We start from the raw sequence: 22,329 nt of genomic DNA on the forward strand, positions 1-22,329 counted from the left end.
ATGCCCGGTGCACGTGTTTTTCTGTGTGGTTTCAACTGTCAGTCGTGCGAGGCTTTCCGTCTGCTTTGTTGACCAGCAATGTCGTACCATTCATGCAGCTGATTTCTAGGTTTCAGTTCACTCTGGGCGCGACAATGACAAACCAAGAACGGTAAAGATATGCTTATATTTATTAACGAACTTTGGTTTTTGTTTCGGCAGCCTTTTTTGTTTCTGACAGGTTTAGCTCTACGACATTTGCCGCTACTTGGATGCATAGTCACTGACTGCTCTGCCTGCGGGTCAGTCAGACAGATGAAAAAGTTATCTTTACCCGATAATTTATCAAGCATATAGAAGCATTACTTTAGAAAATCGAGTGCCGAGGCGATGGCTACAACGGTCTGGTAAATGCTGCTCTGTGATCATCGCTGCAACCGATATCGTCGGTAAAGGCGCAGCTAGCGTAATTAGAAAATGAAGTGCTGAAAATGTTTCGAAACTTTGCGTGCTGTCAACGGCACTTCTCAGTCGAAGTTCGAGGTTCATTTGAAGTGATACGTAGTTAGAAGTTTTCGCTTTTTTGTCAACTAGATAGGGGAATGGCTGTATCGCCGACATAATACGGCTACGCATTACCTCTATCTGCTTTCAAGGAACCAATGTGGGCTAGTTGGTTACGAGTACTATGTATCTCGATGTTAAATGAAATTATGGGGTTTTACGTGTCAAAACCACGATTTGATTATGAGGCACGCATAGTGGGAGGCTCAGGAATAATTTTGATCACCTGGAGTTCTTTAACGTGCACCTAAATCTAAATACACGGGTGTTTTTGCATTTCGCCCCCACCAAAATGCGGCCGCCGAGGCGGGCATTCGATCCCGCGACCTTGTACTTAAGAGCCCAACACCATAGCCACTAAGCAACCACGGCGGGTTATCTCGCTGTGTCCCATTTAAATTTGTGCCTTAAAACCATGTTTCATAATACCGCTATGTGCGCATGCGAGTACTTAAATAGCTCTGGTTGTTTGAGTCAATGTTAGAGAAAGAAATATCTTAGGGAATCATTCCGTGTCGGCACTTACACAGCTCATCGCCACCTGATAAGTGGCACTGAATACATTCATTTCCTCACTGATGGCCTGTGCCTTGTTACAGTTTGGAAGTGGCAGCCATGCCTCTGGTGCTTGTGCACAGCTGACTCGGCAAGGGATGCTGCAAGGCAGTGCTTACATGCATTTACCTTTAACACTTGAATTTGAACTTTTGCTAGGCGCCTGCAACCGAGTAATCTGAGTGTGTGACAAAGCCGGACTGCAAGCGCATCAATGGGCTTCAACAGCGAAGCGGTGGCAGCCGCTGCGCTGACTCAAACCGTAAAGAGCTAGCAGACGGCACATCCCAGAATCCCTTGCTCTTTTACGGGTCACCTATTGTGTACACAGCTCCTCAAAGGGTGAAACAGCACAGTGTGTGGCCCGAGGCCTCTATACTGGCATGTTCAGCGATCTCCTACCAGGATTACTGCAATGTCGCTCATAAGTACAAGATTCCGTGTCGGTGCTCTTTGATGGTCACCTACACTTAATTTAGGCCAAACCTTAGAAAATCTGCAAATGCTACGTAGCTGGACAGAACCAAGCTAATGTTTGCTGTCACTTGGAGATAGATTAGTTTTGCATTCCGTCTAATTAACTTCTCAATTATTATCATTAGATAAAAAGTGTAGCGCAACATGAGAAACTCCCGATACAGCTTTCTGTTGCTCTATACGTGCTACATAAGTGTTTTTCCCGAGCGTGAAAGATGCCCGTGAATACACGCCTCGAGTGCCTCGAGCAGCAATTTTCCGTGTATTCGCGGGCTTCTTTCTCGCTCGGAAAAACACTTATGTAGCACGTATTAAGCAACAGAACGCTGTATTGGGAGTTTTTCATCTTGCTCTACAATTTACTCATGACACTTTTCATCTAATTATAACAATTGAGAAGTTGATTAAGACTAATTATGTAATTAGGCAGAATGCAAAAGATTATCCAAGTAGCTCGAAGCGACGGCAAACAAAATTACCTTGGTTCTGTCCAGCTACGTAGGGTTTGCATATTTTTAAGGTTTGGCCCAAGTTAAGCGAAACACCCTGTCGACTTTCAACTGTGCAGTGCATGAAATACATGCAAGGCCACCTAGACATCTCTCTAAACGCAACTCACTTGCCAGACAGTTAGCTGTATCATTGCAACTAAAATGTTTGTAAGCAAGTGAAAAAAGAACCAATGAGAATATGGGAGTGAATTGTACAAATTATGCATTTCAGCCACCAAGTTCCTAAATATAGGGCAACACTGGTGCAAAAAAGCCATTTATGTGCAAGTTCAGCATACGTGTAAGTTTCCACAATTCTGGTACAGATTTCCAGTGATAATAAAAAAACGGTGTTCTGTGCCGAGTGAAAATGTTTCAAAACGGGAGTCCAGACTGGCACATCCTCCTAGAAAAACTGTATGGTGAAAAACAAAAAAAGTTCAAAACTGCAAGCCCCTTCATAACATTACTTGAAATTTGTATGCAGCTATACTAAAATACTTTCGGCAGCAGAATCGCCACCTGGTAAGAAGGTATACACTACTCCCAGGGAATGGAGACAAGTTTGCGGCAATGACGGGCACCTTTTCAAAAAATGCACAATATTCTTATTTTTTATTGTTTCCTTTCTTGTGCTGCAAAACTGCTACACCATCTCCCGAAACACTTTTTCACCAATGGCTTTAAATGGCTTGTCGCCACAAAAGGGAAGAGATTCAGTGACTCAACAGAATGACTAACTGCTTTTCCCGAAAGAATGTGACGGACCAGCCAAAGCAACAGTGCCCATTCGTTGGGGGGAAGGGTGCCCACAGTTTGGTAAAGACATTCCTATTTGTTTTCCCCCTCAGTGAATAGACCTTTTCCATCGCACTGCACATTCCCAGAGGGTACTGTAGTGCGGGAACGTGTCTTTGATGCCAAGAAAATGCTTCAGAGATGCTGGGGTGCTGCCATTGGGGATTTTGCAGAGGCTTCTTCACGAACTCCTGAAAGTTTCACACACAAAAAAATAATGCAAAATACACTACATACGCTGTCATAGAATAAACATATTCTAATAACAAATTTACAACAGGAAAGCCTCCTCTGAAGAGCATTAGCGTTGATATTCAGCATTTCTTTGTACATGAACATTTCAGCCTGCTAGTCAGCAATAGCTCCAGTGTCTTTCAACTGTTTTCTAATCATCATCATCAGCCTATATTTATGTTTCCTTCTTGCGACTTTCTAATAGTAACTGTTCATGATCTAGAGTCTCCTTTTCTAACATATATAATTAGAAAACTTGGTTGAAAGAGTGTCCAGCAATTTTAAACAAATTGCCCAATTAATAGGAGTGTATTATGCATTCTTTTTAAAGCCTAATTTGTGTCCCTGCTCCCCTATTAAAAAGTAAGAAGTGACATAATGTAACAACATTCTCACAGATGCCCCTCCAATGGCACAATGGCTTTGCCTTGTGCTAAGGTATTCTGCCATGTGGTACTGCATTCATTTAGACGTGCTGTGCAATTGCCATTTTAACTAGCAGCAGACTACCAGGGCAGTGAGTTGTGTAGTTAGTAGTCCAAGGTAGTAAGATACAGTATTGTTTTGGTATTCTACTGCTGCCTGAAAAACTGGTTGCCATGTTCAATGACAATTCCAGGTATTTTCTGAGAAAAAAAAAAAAACAGAATAATTTGTGCCAAGTTTAAAAGGGCCCTGAACCATTTTTTATCGAAGTGAAGAAATGCATTTAAAGTTAAAATAGGCCATTTCAGAAATACTTGGCCACGAAAAGCACTTCAATGTGTTCAGCAGAAGCAGAATTATTGGCAAACACGCCCTTCACGATGCTTCCGCTCCTTCTTTGATGCCAAGGAAATGCTTCAGAGATGCTTCGTCGTAGCCTTGCACTGCAAAGGCTACGACGAAGTGGTGTGTGGCCACAATGCTCCGCCTTGCTGTGGCGCGCAGTTCAAATTTGATTTTGGATGTAAGTGCCACTTCCGATTTTGGCGCCTAAGGCATGCCAAACGTAAGCCAAACACAGTTGTCCTCAGCAAGCTGCAGTGCACTTAGCCAGTGGCGGCCGCAGTATCTACGCTACGTAGCAGACCGCAACTACATGCAACTGTAGCGCGTATGCGCACTCATATGCTCCAGTTTGACCATGGTACGTGGTGCGGACCAGCTTTGTCCTTCACCAATTTGACTGACGCATAGAAGCACTATGAATAAGTCTGCCAAGGCGTCTAACCAGGAGCAGCCAGGAGTGAGTGCGTGCTGGCAAGCGTGCATGTGGTCTGACCTTAAGTTTTGCGTGGTTCGAGGTTAGCTGAGCATTCAAAACTAGTCGAAATTAGCGTGACCCGACGGCTATGACACCTATGACACAGGCAGCGACTGAGTGCGAGTAGATGATACTCGGTCTCTTTTGAAGCAAGTATGCAATTATCGAAATTCGAAAGCACATTTTCGCTTACTTCAGCCTGTTTATTATGCTTCGTCAATAAATATACACTGTAACAGTAGGAAGAGAAGCACACTGATCAAAACGCCCTTTTGATTGACGTTAGCTATTGGCCAATAGCAGCTGTGTATGGGAACCTGCTATACAATAGAACCCCACTGTTACGTCGTTTTCAGCCGGTCCTGGAATAGCTCCCATCGGACCCAATGCATTGATAACCCCGCTGTTGCGTTCCAACTGTGGGACCATTTCCACATAATGTGTCGTGAACTGCCACCTGGCGGCGGCCACGCGGGCGCCATATCTTGAAAGCGATCTGCGACGTGGAAAAAGTACGCGCCCACGTGGCTTTGTACTCTGGCATCAACTGCGTACTGCGCGACCGTGCGCGGTCCATATCTTGAAAGCAGTGGCAGTGTAGGTGCGTCGGCAGCTCGTAGCTTTGTGCGTGCTGTGTGTTCTCGACGCTCAGTTTGCGTTGAAGTGATAGACAATAGCACGAAGGTCACTTTGCTAGCTGCTGCTGTTGTGGCGCTTCCTCACGCCAGCGTTTTCATAGCGAGTGCCCGCTGACACCATGCTCGTTAAGTTGTTATAGATAATAAGCGAATCTTCACAAGTTTATACGGATGATAGAACTAATATCCTTACTTTGTATAGCTGTCTACTAATTTGCTATCGCAATAGATGCTTCAGCTTTCGGGCGAAAGTGCGACTTTTTTTCAAACGTAAGATTTAAATGAAATTGTGTGCAGTTCACCACTACTCTCATTTCTCAATTTTTCCTATTTCTCGGCTCTTCATTTTCCGGCTCTTGCATTTTTTTTTTTTAACGGTCCCGTGAAAAATGTATCAGCGGGATTCTACTGTATTATTAAATACAACGTCCAGTGTATGCTATCTGCGGAGCATGTTTTTTAACCAAACCCAAAGGATGGTTCGGGACCCTTTTCTGGCAGAAAGGAAGCAGAAAAATGTCCTTGCAGGTATGTGGAGTGACCTTTCTAAGAAATGTGTACAGCATTTGTGAAATTGTTTTACAAAACAGAAAGACATTCGGTAAATGTATACCGAGGCCCTGAACTGGCCACTAAAATTTTGTTTAGCGTATGCTATAAAATAGTGGGTCGTCACTGCGCATGCGCAGAATGCTAAAGGACCCATAGCGTATAGTGTACGCACGCCATTTCTCAGATTTAGCGTTACCGTCATTGCGTGGTTTCCATAGTTTACATAAAACATCTGGGCGGTCCCCGCTGCCCGCTTCAAATTGAATTTGGTGTTGCTTTTGTAGAATTCACTTCGTTCGTAGCAAATGACTGCGTAAACGGCTTTCGCTTAGTTTCGGGCCGCTTCGATGACAGTGTATTATAGATAACCTTGTGGAGTTTGAGATCGCTTCTCGTTTCGAACGAGATGAAGCTTAACAAGGGAAACCTCCTAGATGTTAGCGCCACCTATCGGTAAAGTCGGGAGATAGGCGCAACGACGGCATATGGCCTCTGAGATCAGATCTCGCAGGCCAATTAAAACTAATAAATGTGCGCTGCTTAGCGTACACTGTACTATAGCGTACACTACACTATAACTGCCTAATGATGACAAAGCACAAGTAATATGTTTTAAGTTCCCCGACCATTCTTTGGCATTTTAAGGTAGATAAAGCTGGGGTGCTTTATTTTTTTTCTCCCGCCCCCTTTTTTTTTTAAGCTGGTTCAAATGTTTATTTTTGTCATGTCATGAGGAAAGAACAATCAAAGGATTCAAGGCATCCAAGGAAATTAAACAAATACAAAGATTGCACAAAAATCGACGATACAGTCACAGCATTCGTTAATTTTAATTTTGGCCACAATGACATACTAATAAAAAAACACGCGGAATATTTGATGAGTTGAACACTGTTTTTGAATAACAATGTCCCTAAACACAAAGCTTCTATTACAGTGCAGAAACAGGCGGATATGGCACCTAAAGAATTTTAGGTATTTTAAACCTCTTAAACCATTCAAGGATACACAATTTCTGCTCATGGCAGTAGCTGTAGACTAGTGCTTTTATGCTTGACCACAATATTTTTGGGAGGGCCTACAGATGTTCAAGCACTGACTAAAGTAGTGCATGTTCATCTTAAAGAGAACATGTTTTTGTGTGATTCCCCTTATTCTGTAAAGTTTAACTTTACCGAAACCCCTCGATTCACGAGCACTTTCCAAGCTGCTGCATATCGCCATTTGTCCCACAAGGTGTCCCACTTAATGCATAACAATTTCACAGTCGCTCATTGCCAAATGACAGTAATACTTTAGTTGGCTTACTGCACACTCATTATGCAGCAAATGGCTTAAACATGAAAGCACCAGCATTCACTGACATCTTGTTTTAACAGTTTACCAGAACCTTCTGGGTAAACAAACATGTTATTCAAAAATTTCTGACGAGGTTAGTTTATAATATTGGACTAAACAGGCAGAAACTAGCAAAAAAAGCTGAAATACAGTCAACTTCCATTAATTTGATCTAGATGGGACCGATGAAACTGACTAAATTATCCGGTGGGTCCAATTAAACAAGATGGAGAAAAAAAACCACCGCATATCCACGAAGTGAATGATGATGAGTGGGCGAAGCACCGGGGGATCATTTGGGCAAAACGCCGGAAGCAGAAGCTTGGCGTACATATACTGCACATATATATATACATACATATATATATATACATACACATATATACTGTACATGTGTGCAGTACACACGTACATGCTCTGGTATACATACTATACATGCAAACCAGAGCAACGTACAACTACGAGGGACAAGGCTCGACCCTAAGGTGCTTCGACCCTAAAAAATGCCAAAACACAGCGCCGATTCATTTGACAGTATTTGCCCTATTCTAACTAACACGCACCCAAATCAAATGCACACCCACTTTTATGTGTCTAAAGTAGAAAAATACTAATGTACAAAATTATAAAGCTCCCAATTTTCTAGCAAGAAAAATAGGCAAGGATCTAATAAATGTCGCACTTGACGGCCAGTTTCCTAGAGGTCAGCTTCGCTGCACGGCATATGTATTATGCGGTAAAGCATACAAATGCCACGAAGGCAGTTTCAGTTTAGTGTCTGCGCCATGCAGGCAATTTTCGGCCCAATTTTCTTGAAAAGAAAGAAAAAAGCGTGCGTTGAGGTAAATACCGTAATCGGACATTGTGAGCTGTGGTTATTGCTTGAAAGTCTTCCTAAGGGCAGGCAGAAATAAGCGTAGACGGGAGATTTTTTTTTTTTTTTTTCTTTTGGTAGGTGTTCAATTGCATTCACTGTCCCCCCAAGCTCTGCTGAGATAGACGCTGCAACTAAAGGGATCGCTATTGGGGTCAGGTGCGTTCGTGCTATCTGGTCAAGCTTGAATTGCCCGGCAAAGGCCAATTTTAGGGTCAAAATAAATGTTTGGGCCCACAGAAAGGTATGGGCACTGGCCAGGATCAAATCAACCAAAACATCTAATTAACAGGAGTTGAATTAACAGAAGTCTACTGTACTTTCGTGGCCTAAGCATGCAGGCTTCCAGCACTCCAAGAAACTTATGAGCAGGTATAAGTTTAGGTCACAGAACTTGCAATGTTTTCATTGCAGGCACAACGTGTACAGTCGAACGCTTTAATAATGAAGTGCTTGAGACCTCTGAAATTATTTGCCATACAGGTCACTTCATTGTAAAGCTCACGTACCACACAAAATTATTCCTTCGCTAAACAGATCACGTCGTCGTATAAGCGCTTGACTGTAATATTGGCCAGTAATTTGAAAAACAATGCAGCAGTTGTGGACAACATACAAATTATTTGGAGGAATTATTGAAGGGCTGAGGCAAATCAAATAGGACCATAAACAAATTCTATTTTATTTGTGGTTTTTCAGCCATTTGGTAGCCTAGGTGGCAAATGCTGCAGTCTCACCCGGAGCGTCACTTGAAGAGCCAAGGCTTGCTAGAGCATCGGGTGGCAATGAGGCGCTCACTGTAATGGGCGGCATTCCTGGCAGGCTGATTGGTGTGGTCAGGGGGACAGCATTCACTGGACCTGCTGTTGAGAGAGTTTTGCCCCAAAGTTTTAGATAGCAAGATGCACTAAACATGCAAACTAGCACATGGGAGAAAGAACTCGTGTTGGCAGAAAGAGGAATAGTATCGCAGAGCAAATCACTGCGCAGAATCGCAGCTTAGCAAAACTTTTTTTGAGTCAACTAAAGCTTCCTTAGGTCCCTCACAGGCAAGTAACTATTTCATTTGTAGTGTATTTAACCTCGATATCATTTTAAACGTTTCAGTAAAGCCAAAATCTTAATTAGCCCAAGCACACAATTAAGCAGCACAGGAAGGCTCTACACTAGAAGACATTAAATGTATGCTATGCTGTCTGTGTATTTTCTCTCTTCTTGCACTGTTTAATTTTGGGCTAATTACTAGCCCAAAAAACTACTGATTGCCAAAAGCACCACAAGTGAAACATTCAAAACATGTCGAACCAACCAGTACAGCAAACAGCAGTACACATCCTAAATTCCACTTCTATTTCATTCCCACTGCCACATCATGGTAATATGCAAGTATTTCACTCACCTTATGCCTCACATACAGTAGAATCCGCTTAAATGAAACTCGAAAGGACAGAAGAAAGTGTTTCGTTTAATCAAGTAACACAAAATCGGTTGTTTTAAAGTTAAATCTCAACATAACAAAATTCTTGATATAACAAAGTACTTAACTTTTTTATAATTTCTTGTCTATAGAACAAGTGCGTTACAGCAGAACCCCGCTGTTACGTTTTTCACGGGACCGTAAAAAAAAAAAAAAAAAAAAAGAAAAACGTAAGAGCCGGGAAACGCAAGAGCCAGGAAACAGGAAAAATTGAGAAATGGGAGTAGTGTTGAACTGCACACAATATTATTTTAATTCTTACGTTTGACAAAAAGTAGTTTCGCCGAAGTATAGATTGCGATGAGCTATACGAAGTAAGGATAGTAGTTTTATCATCCGTATAAACGTGTAAACATTCGCTTATTAACTAATTAACAAACATGGTGTCAGCGCCCACAGCCAAACATGAGCACATCACACTCGATGAGCGCGGACACGCGCAGTTGTCCACGCAGTTAAGCACCGCTGCAGAAGCGAGCGAAGTGACCTTCGTGCTGTTGTCTATCGCTTCAACGCAAACTGAGCGCCGAGAACACGCAGCACGCACAAAGCTACGAGCCGCCGACGCACCTACACTTAAAAGCCCCTATATATAAAAAGAAGCGTCACGCTCTGAAGAATGCCGCCACCTCCTTGCACACCCTGTCCGAGGCCGACGCTGCGTCGGTATTGGCCTAATGGCATCACGTGGACCGTCGCGCCGCCGGGCGCTGGCTGCGTTTGTTTACGATCACGCTCCATCGCCATTTTCGCCCGAGAAGCGTCTACCGACTGCGAGGAGCACAACGATAGTGGCGAACACAGTCGGCGATCGTCGAATCTGATCAGCGGCGAAAAATAAACAAGTGCACGTGTTTCAAGCGGTGTAGGCGGCGCAACGGTCGAAAAAGGAGCGCGGAAGAGAGGAGAAACCAGGAGGAGGGAAGGCGGAAGAGGAGAGTGTCGCTACTTTTTATATATAGGGGCTTTACCTACACTATGGTGGCCACTACCATACCTACACTGCGTAGACTCCGCCCCCACGCAGATCGCTTTCAAGATACGGCCCGCGCGACGGCGCGCCGCCGCCGTCGCGCAGTATGATGCCAGAGCACAACGCTGCCCGCTATCCCTCCCCCTTCGCTCCCTCGCCGGTGACTCGAGCAGGCCTCGGAAACTCCGCTGGTTTTTTTTTTCCGCGCGAATTGCAGCGCCATCCATGAGATGGATGCGAAACCAAAATCGCTTTTCCTTTTTTTTTTCTGGTCAACCCTCTCTCAACTTTGTCGTTTCTCTCTCGCCTTCAACTATCGGCGGTGCGGCTGGCGCGGCCCGCGCTCGTTGTCGGCCGTGCTGATAACGACCAAAACGGCAACAATTTTTTTTTTTGGCATTATGTGGTCAGTTTTGCGGTTTTCGCCTTCCGCGCTAGCAGTGTAGTCCATGTGGTACCCTACCATTGCACGTTTGTCGGCTTTTCCCCGCAATGTCTCGCAGCTCTCGCTGTTCTTGTGTGGTTCATTGGTGTGCGAACACATCAAGACGAAGCGAGCCATGCGACGTGAAATTCTACCGCATCCCTAAAGACAACAGGTGAGCACTGTGCAGTTTGCTTCCCGGTTTTTATTTGTGATAGTAATTGTGCGCAGTCGTACATGGCTGTCCGGTGGTGAGGCAACAGCTAGCTGATTTGAAAACACAACGATGCAGTAAATCGTTATGTCAACAAGCAGCAAACATAAAGCTCCTGATAAATATAGTACCACCTGTGCGTATCGCAAGGAACACGTGTGTAGCTGTGCGCTTTGCACTTATTTCTAGCTAATTGGTCGACATCGTTTAAAAATGCGTTTCTGAGAATTAAGGTTGACATATCACAACTAGTACTCTGCCGCGACGCGAAACGAGCTCACTTTTGTATGTTCCAACTGCGATGGTATAATTTGTGATCTTCACTGTTCTTCAGGATGGAAGCGTTTTTAACCTACGCTGGAAGGATGGACCTGATGGGTTTGCCCAGAGACAAGGTCAATAACCGCAGAATATGCTCGGCGCACTTCATGGAGGTGGATTTTATGGACCAAGCGAGAAGCAGGCCGTGAGAAGCTGTTCTGCGCATTGGCCATTTGAGCTACTACAGTAAATGTTTTTATTGCGATAGCAATTATATGGACACTTCCACCGGATTTCTGCCGTCGGCGTCGCCGTCGCCGTGAGGTTCCGTATAGATAAAATCTTCGCCGCGCGCCGTATGCCTGAGCAGAAGCGTACGGGGACGCACGCTGTCACGGAGAGCGAACGCACTCAATCTTCCATGCGCAAGCAAGGTGGCGGGAAGCGAGCGCCGAAGTGAGCGGGGGGAGGCGCACTTCTACTCTGCCAACAACCGCGCTCGTCGCTCGCTCGCACCGTCTCTTATCTTCACACGGCTCTGACCTTTATGCGCTGTGCATTCGCCGCTCACTTTCCGTTGAAGCGATAGACCGCACGTACCTTCGCCCACTGCGGCGTATATGCGCTTGCTGCCAGCGTTTTGACAGTCGTTTGTCTGCAGTCATTCAGTGTGATCTATTCATGTTTATCTGTGCGCGCTCACACCACAGTTAGTAATAGTCGGGCCACATTTTCCAACGCACGCTACACATGCAATGCTGCCGGGATCGGCAGTGCAGCGCTACAGGTGTGTCCCTTCGCACGCGCTGCCCACGGGCAGCGCTTATCATCAACACCACTGTTTCACACGCGCCTTCTCGTGGTCATCGAGTCTCTCTTCATGTCGGTCTACTTACGCCGCAGCACACCTGCTTACTTAATCAGCTCATGTTTACTACAATTCATATTGCTACCAAAGCTGCTCACCTTACTTCGTATGACATTGCTGTGTTGCTATCGCATTCATTGCTTCGCTCTTAAGGCGAAACTGTGACATTTTTTACATGTGCGTACATGAAACACCATCCGCATTTTGTTGCATTCTATAGTGTGTTGCACTGCCTGCTCGAATTCTGGTTTTCTCAAACAAACACAATAAAGTGAGTCCAAAGAACTGTTGTGTTGTAAGTGGAATTATTTTTCAAATACAATTTGGGCACATACTTGCTTGTAGTAATGAATGCGACTGTGTACATGAAAATGCAAAAAGAATCCACTGCGCACAAGCACGCAGCACGAATGGCACGGCTGGACAGGAGAGGAGCACGCGCTTTGGTCCGGCGGTGCGCACGAGGCATGAGGGAAGGGTGAGGCGAGGCATGGAAAAGGGATAGGAGAGTCAAGAGGGAAAGGGAAAACGAGTGGAACAACATTAAAAAAAAAAAAGGAAGAAAGAAGTGCCATAGCGCAAGGGGGAGGGTAAAACAAATCGCGCCGCTTTTCTTTCTTTTTTTTCGGCACCGTAGTACCGTCATCCTTCCCCTAGGGCCTAACTGAAGTGCGCCTTGGCGCTAGCGTCGACTGAGCGTCTGCTATAGGAGGAGAACCAATGGGAGGTATAGGAAGATTCACCCCCGACTCGAGCGCAACGGAAGGAGGCGCGCTTCCTCCCTGCTTTTCTTTCTTTCGCGCGCGAGACGCGGTTGTCGGCTCCCCTCGTACGCGTATGCTGCATGTGCGTGTGAAAGAAAGCATACGGCGCGCGGCGACGGCGTTATCGCCCTATGAGCCAAAACCAATTTTAGGGCCGCAACGCGTCATAGACACCATCTTTAGATAGCAAATGCGGTTCTCAAAGGCCATACTTTTGCTGGCGGAAACGGAAAATACGTCATAAGTGTCGCCCCCGGCACTTTGGGCGGCCAATGCCATCGTCAAGCAACCAAGCCAAGCAACATGAAAAGTCCAAATGGCCGCTCGGGCCGGCGCGGTGTGGCAGTTCGCAACGTATGATGCGGGAACGGTTCCACAGTTGCAACCTAACAGCGGGGTTACCAATGTTCTATCGGAGCCGTGCCGGGACCGGCCGAAAACAACGTAACAGCCAGGAAAACGCAGCACCCGGGAACGTAACAGCGGGGTTCTACTGTATTACACAATTTCAATATAACGAAATTTCACTCCCGCCGCAAATGATCACTGAGACAATAAATGGGAACGTCCGCGGATGCAGATGGTCAAATGGTTGAGTTGCATGCCGCTAGTTGCGGACGCAACTCTCAAATCGCATGCTACGACGCCGAGAGCGATGCACTTCAAGCAGCGTCATGTTCCGTATAAAGTCCAAGCGGAACAAGATCCCATCATGCCCCGTGCGCTGTATGCTTTAGGTGTAAGTGAAAGTGTGCGAGGACGAGGCCAAAAAGGATGGTGACTTCATGAGCGCTGTCTCCCTACGTGAGCAAGGGTGGGGGAGTGGGAGCAGGTTGGCAAGCGTCTTACCAGTGCGAGACTGGGCGAGCTGAGAAGGCGTGGCATCATGCGGTCTTTCTGCGCATTTAGTGCTGGAGGTTGCATAATCTCGAGTTTCGGAGACGCGTTAAAACGAGAGGCAGATGAAGCATTTGCTCCCGTTGCCAGCGCTTTTTATGATAGCGTCGTTCAACTGCAGGCGACACTATCAGCCGTGGGTGCAGAGTGGACACGAAAGCATGGGCGGTTTAGCTTCGTACCACCGATGTGATGATATCGTTGACACGACATGAAACTGTACCTTTTGTCGCCGACTCTCAAATTCAAGAAATAATTTTTTCCCCTCATTAAAATTTGCTTTTTCTGAATGCCCAATTTTCGAAAATTTTATTGCCAGCTGTACTTGCATGAATGATCAAATTTAAATGAAACAAAATTTCAATATAACGAAGCAAAGTGCTGCTTTTACAGACCACTTTATCGAGGTTTAACTGTATTTGAAAAGCTCCGAATGCTTTAATTTTACTGCAGTGAACAAACCGACTCTATTGTGGTAGGCTTCGAATACCATCACTCAGGTTTAAGCCATTAATGCCTGCTTTAAATGCAACCTCTGCTGCCTTTTTTTTTTCAAAATGGGGCAACTGATAGGATATTTGGCACTGCACGAATGCTTGAACAACAGGAACAGTAATCATTTCACATCTGTCCGTGTTGAGGTGTACGCATTTACATCCAGTCCTTCACAAAGCTGCCATTCTGGGCACCGTGTATAGACCTTTTCACAAACCGAAGTTTGAGCAGCGCTATTGGCCGACACGAGCGAAGTCTAGCGTCGCCGCCATTTTGGACTGTGCGCCTTGCGAGAGCAGGCCGGCCGCACTTCGGTTGTGTGATCTTCGCCGCGCATTATTTCGATTGTTTTCTTCCGCTCCGCTTGAATTGTGCCGCTTGACTTGTTACATGTTTCACGTGCTCACGTGAGCGCTCAGTGTAGTTTGCCATGGCAACAGCAAGCCCAGCCAGTGGATGTGGTGTTTCTTCGTCGGTAGCGGCGGTAGCCGCGTCTGCTTCGTCGAGACTTGGCGTGCTAATCAGCGGTATATTTCATTGTTACTGCTGGGCACATGTGACCGTATCGTGGATTGAATCTGATCACCATTACGTTTCCCGATTGAGGGTTGCCTCATTTAGCGAAAGCAGGCGCTTACGTAGCTGTCGGGCAATGCTTATAGAACCAGGCGCCGGCTGCCCGACGACGCGTGTCAGTGGTTGGTAGATATGCGGTGGTTACTCCATACGCTTCCGACGCATCTGAACAGCTCAATCATGCAAAATTTATTGGATCTGGTGTGGTGCAGGGCGCTTATAACCAAATGTCAAAGCACAAAGCGTGGAGATCGAGCAGCGCGGTACCTGCAGCGAAACGACGCACGGCAGTGATCACAGATGCCAGCGCGACTGATACAGCCCAGGTGCTAGATTTTTGTTTTTAGTATTTATTTATTTATACATACTGTCAATCCCAATAGGCATTATAACAGGACTTCTTATCAAGATATATTTACCTATTTTTTATGTTTGTTTACCTGGAATGGCTTTTCTTTCGAATGTCTGAATTTGGAACAATATTCGCTCACGGTGAACCTTAACGTAGATCGTGCGCGAAGTTTGTATTGAAGATATCGCGTACGGCAAGAATTGTTCGTGTGCGCTATCTCTGAAGCGAAATAAGCCAATAATATTGCAGCGTTAAGGCCATCTCTGCTCTTTCTCTTGTTTCCCTTACACCATCTCACTGTGCTATGTTCATAATAAAGTAATGTCAAGTCTTAACAATTGTCGAATAAATACATATGCATATGACTGTAAACCACTACTGACCGTGAGTGAAAAGCACTCAGTGGTCAGCGAAGCAGTCTCTGCACGCACTTAAGTATTTCACTTGATCGACTGTGCGAATTGATTTTTTTCGTTACTGTTATTCTTGCAAGCATGATGCTATTGTCCGCGTACCCATGCGAATACCATTTTTTTACGCTCTTAGTTGCGCGGGCTCATTTAGCGCGTTTCTACGCCACGCACAGTTAGCGCATTATGGTTCCCGAACTCTAGCACTGGAGCTAGGCCGCGCTGATGAGGTTGACACGTTAGTTTTTGCATTCTCTTGCTGCCCAAGCACATAGACAACGCTCAAAGATGGGTGAGCTCGATGCAGCACCACACTGTTGAAGGTAATTACCTTTATGGGCAGGGCCGCGTAGGGTGCGTGTGAACGCAGAGACAATGTTTTGGTGGACACAGGGTCTGCATACATCTTCCATAGGACAAGATTTTTCCAGATCGTTGCGAAGTGTATTTACCGACTAGTTCTCTCGCAGAGTGCTCCAATTTGTCTTATACCGGTGTCACACAAACACTTTCGATAGTGATCGAGACCGATCTGGATCGGAATGTTCGACCGTGATTGCATGGCTCCCTTCCGCAGATTGAGCAAAGAAGCCAATCGCGACCAAGAAATTCGACCCATATCGGGCTCGATCACGATCAAAAGTGCGCCGTGTGACCCCCTATTAGGCACTGGAATGAAGTCGTGTTTGAAAGAATAATAAATGTAGCCTCTGCCACTACATACGAGAAAATATTGCATCGAAGAGCTGACAATTCTCGCAACCTTTTGGGAAATGTGCCGAAAAGAGTTTACCAAAATGCGTTATTGTACTGATGTGTGCATTGGTTCACATTAGACTGAAATGCCAAGTCCTCAGGTGATGCAGGAAACCGGCGAAGCGTGAGCATACCACATCGCGGCAGTGGTCTCACGGAGTGCTGTGTTGTGGACACACTTAGTCCCCAAAATCGTTATTTTCCGCTGGTTGTTTGTGCACCCATAAACTGCACAGTGCGGGCCTGTAGCCTTTTGATGAGTGTATATGCCATTATTTACGAGCGTAAGTCATTCGTGACAAAAATAAACGGAAACATCGAAGGAAAGCTACCACTCCGCAATGCAAGCGCAAGGCAAGCTCACAGTCCAGACCGAACAAGCAACACTGACACATACTCTCCACGCCAGACCGTCGGGAGCGCCCTCGTGAAAACGTCTATACTCTCTGCATCTTTAATTATCTGTGACAGCGAGCACTTCAGAATAGAAAACATTGCCGTGGTTCACGGCTTTCATGACATCCATTTTGGTAGCTAGGGCCAGCGCTTCGTGCTCTCGCTTTTTGCATGGCGCTATTATGAGGCACAGAATGTGACAACTATGCAGTGTGAACACTGCATAGCAGCTGTTACCACAGCAGCGCAACTGCTTGACGGAATGGATGTTCTTGACTGTTTAGCATCACTAATTTACATGGCTGTCGGACTGTTCACATTTTGTATGTGGAAGTAGTATTATGAGCAATATGAAAGGGAACACGTAGAAAACACCCTCAGACCCAGCTATAGGTGATACGCAGCGGCCGCCATCGAAAACAAAGGGGGACGCTGTTCTAACAACTGTTCGCACTCGCGCCGTGCGTCTGCAAAGTGCAGAACTTCGCATCGCCAGCAGACAGCGATAACACTGTTAGATATTGCGTCACTGACAACTGGGTGCGTCGATTCAAATAAAGAATCTGTTTGAAATACAGGGCAAGCTTGGTTAAGAGTACTATCAAGTGGTTGCGCGAAAAAAAAAGAATGAATGAAAGAAAAGAAAATGAATAGGTGTAAGTCACTGCGATGATTACCGTCTTATCGGCTGTCAGACGATACCATATTATCGCCGAAATGACGCAATCTGCTGCTTTGTAGAAATGCCAGCGTGGTGGGAGTGCCAACAGTTAGTGGAAGAGCGCCCTCCTTTTCCCCTTTGTTTTTCACAGCACCATCCACGTATCGCTCAGAGTCTGTTTCGAGGCTGTTTGCTACATGTTCCCTTTCATATTGCTCATGTAGCGCCCACCGACGCTGCGAACGCTAAGGTCAGCGTTCTCGGCCGGCGCCTTGGGGCCGGCTGCGACTGACGAGAAAAATAAAGTTGGGCGGCGCGTGCCAGCGGCGCAAGCACGGCACGCGCTAGTCCGTTCTGAAAGCCTGCTGAGCTGGTCCTCTTGTTCTGGCGCTCCGCTGCGACCCCTCGGTTCTCGACACTCATAATAGTACAATGGAACCTCGATGATACGATCACGGCTAATACAAATTTCCGGATGATACGAATTTTTCTGCGGTCCCGGCCGAGCCCCATTACTATTCAACGTGCTAGAAAACGGTTGTTACGAATCGATTTTCGACCCGCGTCGGTTGATACGAATAAATGCCGCCCCACCGACGGCCGCGAAAGAGAACAGCGCGCAGTCATGCGCTTTCTCCCTTTCTCTTTTGGTGCGGAGGCGCGGAGGCCGCGAATGGGCGCGAAGAGTTCGAAGCGGTGGCGCTTTTGTTGCTTTTGTGCTTTTCCTCCTTTTCCGCGTGCCATCGGGCGGAGTGGAGTGGCTGCCGTGCTTCAGGCCGCGTTCTTTTTTGCGCCATTTTGCCTAGTCGCAGCGAGCTATGTCTACCGAGATACGATCTCAGCTGATTCGCGCGGCCGTAGGCCGAGGCGCGGGAGCCTACATTGGCGCGTCTTCCATCGGCTGTGTTATCGGTGCCGATGGCACAGGGCGATCGTGGGTTTCGCTGCTGGAGTCACATGGTGCAAGATAGCGCGGCACATAATCCACGGTGCAAGGTTGCACTCGTTCAGTCGGGTGCTCCTCCGCTTCTCCCGCTAATCGCCGTATTTTTCTTGCTGTAGGAGCGCTTCCGTATTCCGAAGGCGTGCTTCGTCCAAAGTTTATTCGCCAACGAGCGACGATCCATCACTAACCTGGGAGTTCTCAGTAATCCGAATTCTGTGTGTCAAGTGAAGACGCCGGCATGGTTTACGAAGCAGACAACTGCGGTTGCCATCCTGCCCCTGCCACAGCAGCAACCAATGGAGAGACGCCTTTCAGCACGGCAGCCAATCAGAGGCCCGCTTTTATCAGAGGGCCCGTGTGACTACCTATCGCAGACCCGCGCTTCTTTGGTGTTTGTGCGTTTGTTACAAGTTGGCGACGACAGACGAATTGAGTATGGGAACGGCGAAATTTTGAGCTTTCGAACGATATACCAAGATGGCGGCGCTCGGTGGCGGGAAATACGAGATATGGCTCCGTGAACTGCGGTGATTTTGCACGATTTAAAGCTGTTTTCTCGCCCTGCGCACTGACGAATTAAACTTTTTCGGGCACTTTCAGTGCGTTTTCAGCCAAACCATTTTGATGCAGCGTAGATTAGGCGTTGCAGATACCCAAACGCGTGGTTTTCAAAAATCGATTTTTCTCGCGATTTTCGCGATCTGATCCCCGCGTCCCCCCTTAATTTAGCTAGTTTTAATTGTGTTTCGATTATACGAATTTCGGCTAATACGAATATTTTTTGTGACCCCGTGAGATTCGTATCATCGAGATTCCACTGTACATGGTAGTTTCAGTTATAGATCAATTTAACCAAAGCTCATAAAGAAAGGCGTGCTCGTAAGCGAAGTTTTTAACATTGTGCTTATGGGCGCCCGGCCAATTTTGGAACCCTCGTTCTGCTAATCTGGCCTTTTTGTTTAAGTGAGTTTCATTAATCCGGAGTCCACTGTACAAGAAAATACATGAAATTGAATCATGAAATGTGTTCACAGTTCCCCAGCATACCTGTCCGATCCTGTTCTGAACCAAGGGGAGCACTGCTAGGTGGTCTGCTTTCTGTGCTTTCACTTGCTGCGACTGGTACAGGTGCACTTTCCCCTACAAAAAAATCACATCTGCACATTTATCAGAGCCATTGCACATACCCAAGATCAATGCTTCCAGGTCACTATGACTAGGCCAAAATTTGCACCTCTGAAAGGCAAATAATTTCTGTAAAAATCCACGTTTGAAAAAAATTCACAAAATGAAAAAATAGTCCTCTACCCAAAAGACGCACAATGCTGCAAAGGAAATATGTATGGAACCTTTTGTGGCTGCAAAACTTGTTTTCGTTAAGGGAAAGTGAAGCTAAGCTAACCAGGAGGCTAGCAGATCATAAGGCGAGAATAAATTTATTGTCAAATCGAAGCACAGAAACAATAAAATCAACGCTGACTGATGACTGAATTCTTTATTCAGAAATGGTATCGCAAGAAATGGTGCATCTTGTAGCCTTGACTGAGGCAGAACTAACATATCTTAACAACCATAATAATTCGGGGGAAATCCAATCGGTGTCTCACTCTTCATGGCCATGCGCAGTGATGTACCTTTGTTTTCTTTAGGTATATATTTGTGTTCCTTTCTGAATAAAGAATTCAGTCGTCAGTCAGCGCTGGTGTGTGTTTCCCTTCTTGTCTTTCGTATTTTTGCCCTGTTCCCCTGTCGACAATGAAATCGTTTTCACAAGTTCCACTTCTGTCTGACACATTAAATGCACCTCTTCCAGTCCACTACATTTTCAGGCATGGAGTGGCGCCTGACACTGGCAAAAAAAAAAAGAAGGCTGAAAATAAGGCTGAAAATGCTTATTTTCAGCCTGCCCTAAGAAGATTTTCAAGCAATAACTGTAGCCTCTCAATGATTATGGTATTTACCTGATTCTAACACGAAACCAAAACAGTCTTCGAGGCGTTTGTATGCTTTACTGCATTACACGGATTTATTCTTTTCAACTTTGGACACACAGAAAGTGGGCACACGTTTGATTTGGTTGTGTGTTAGAATCGGGCAAATGCTGCCAAATGAATCAGCAGAGTGTTATGGAATTTTTTCTGCATATTGTTTAATTCGGCCTGTCAGATAATTCTATCAATTTTGTCGGTCCCATCAGGGTCACATTAACCATAAGTCGACTGATAATGTTACAAGTGAAAGCTAACTGGCTGACAACTACTTTGGCCAAGCAGAATGAAAAAGTTGACTGAATTGGTGTAACACGACTGAGAATGCCGGTAGCGTACAGTGGAAGTGGCAATAACATCACACACTGCGGCATCGTGACAATGCAAGTCCACAAACACTTCAGGCCATGAAGGACAGACTTAAAATGTACAATCATGAAATTTCAAGTAGGTATGATGGCAATGAATCACCAAACTGAGCAAAATACTGTTAATCAGCTTTCTCATCAAGGGCATCTTAAAATACTTCCCCAACCCCCTTAAAATTCTTTTATTTCTTATACATTGAGACATGTACTTCTTCGTCTTTCTCCGGTGACCGCTTTTCAGCAGCTATAAAATGTTAAACATTATTGCTTGGCACAGGACGCGCCTGCAAGCATAGAAATTTCTCAAATGTTCTCTATGGCTCTATCCGTTGTCTTTTGCCACCAAACCTTGTGTAACCTGATTGTATGCGCGACATGAACTGCGTAGTACTTTCTGGAAGACACGCGGGCACCAGCAATTACACTGGAACCTTCAAGGAGTCATGTATAAAAGCGGACGCATTTGACCTGCTGATCATATTTCGCCGATCCGACGACTGTGCTCACCGCTATCGTTGTGCTTTGAGTGTCGCTTGTTTTTGTGGGCATAGGTTTGCCCAATAGAGAGTCGGTTTCGTGATTCATAGTTCGCGATATTCGCGATTGTTTCGCGATTCCACTGTGTCCTTGACCGTCACTACAATGTGACAATATATTTCCCCTGACTCCTGTGCGAAAAATTTGCCTGCAACTTAAACAGTCTACACTTCTTTCTGGGGTTTTGGGTGCCAAAACCGGTTCCGATTATGAGGCATGCCGTAGTGGAGGGCTGCGGATTAATTTAGACCACCTGGGGTTCTTTAACGTGCACCTAAATCAAAGTACACATGTGTTTTCGCATTTCGCCCCCATCGAAATGCGGCCGCCGTGGCCTGGATTCAATCCCGCGACCTCGTGCTTAGCAGCCCAACACCACAGCCACTGAGCAACCACGGTGGGTACTGTAATACCAGCACAATGCCACAATGTGTAGGCAAGAAATAAACAAGGCGGAGCAAATCTTACGTGAAGGCAACGAGGAGTCAGCTGTTGGTTGCACGGACACATCATTCAGGGAAACAGCATTAACTTTCTGTGCTAGTGCTGCTGCAGGGTCACCTACAATGCTTGGGGCACTCAGCTGGACCTATAAAAAAATTAAAGTTGTTCCAAAGCAACATTATCAGTTCCAACTGATAGTGCAGGGTTCCAATAAATGTTACCCACAGATGAGACTTAAGTTCCATGAAAAAATTAGGCAAACAATCAGTCTTTGCATATGTGCTTATTAACAATGGGTGCTTGCTCTGGCCAGAATTTGAACCTGTGACCTTCTGCGCAATAATTGCATGTTTACAGAATCGGAGTGATAGGTGACAAATAAATGCAGACAGCACCCAGGAATTCCAAACATACAAGAATCACACTTGATATGCATGAATTCAAATTGCTTAGAACCCCATATTTTCCCATAATTATCAGAAGTTCTAGTACCCAGAAGATTATTAAAAATATGACCCCCCCCCAAAAAAAATAAAACTAATTAATATAACATACACCACACAATCCTGAGAGTTTACAGGCACACTAAAGAGAACAATGATTTCTTTTGTATCAGTAAATTACCCTTTTACAATATCAAAACCACCACTCTTACACTTGGTAAGCCAGAAAAAGAACAATAACAACACCTCCTTGAAGTTCCCGCACCAGCTCGCTGTGACATCACAGATTTTGACAGCGTCTTCTAGGGCCTAGTTACTTTTTTAGCGGTAAAG

The 22,329-nt window shown here is 45.6% G+C and overlaps 1 protein-coding gene across 3 annotated transcripts in view; it reads right to left on the reverse strand.

Moving 5' to 3' along the window:
* Positions 1 to 2,662: 2,662 nt before the first annotated feature.
* LOC119457616 (Golgi reassembly-stacking protein 2-like) overlaps positions 2,663 to 22,329 on the reverse strand; it is a 52,508-nt gene continuing 32,841 nt past the window's right edge. For 2 of the 3 annotated variants that reach the window (XM_037719241.2, XM_037719259.2), the window contains exons 7-10: positions 21,578 to 21,698; positions 19,264 to 19,356; positions 8,484 to 8,609; positions 2,663 to 3,055 (exon numbers count right to left, since the gene is read on the reverse strand). In XM_037719241.2, the coding sequence (XP_037575169.1) occupies positions 3,000 to 3,055; positions 8,484 to 8,609; positions 19,264 to 19,356; positions 21,578 to 21,698 (396 nt within the window). In that variant the 3' untranslated portion in view covers positions 2,663 to 2,999. The remainder of the gene's footprint in view (positions 3,056 to 8,483; positions 8,610 to 19,263; positions 19,357 to 21,577; positions 21,699 to 22,329) is intronic. The other variant, XM_037719249.2, reaches the window with a different exon arrangement.

This window comes from Dermacentor silvarum, chromosome 1 (assembly GCF_013339745.2).
Source record: "Dermacentor silvarum isolate Dsil-2018 chromosome 1, BIME_Dsil_1.4, whole genome shotgun sequence".
In the NCBI taxonomy this organism is placed as follows: Eukaryota; Metazoa; Arthropoda; class Arachnida; order Ixodida; family Ixodidae; genus Dermacentor; species Dermacentor silvarum.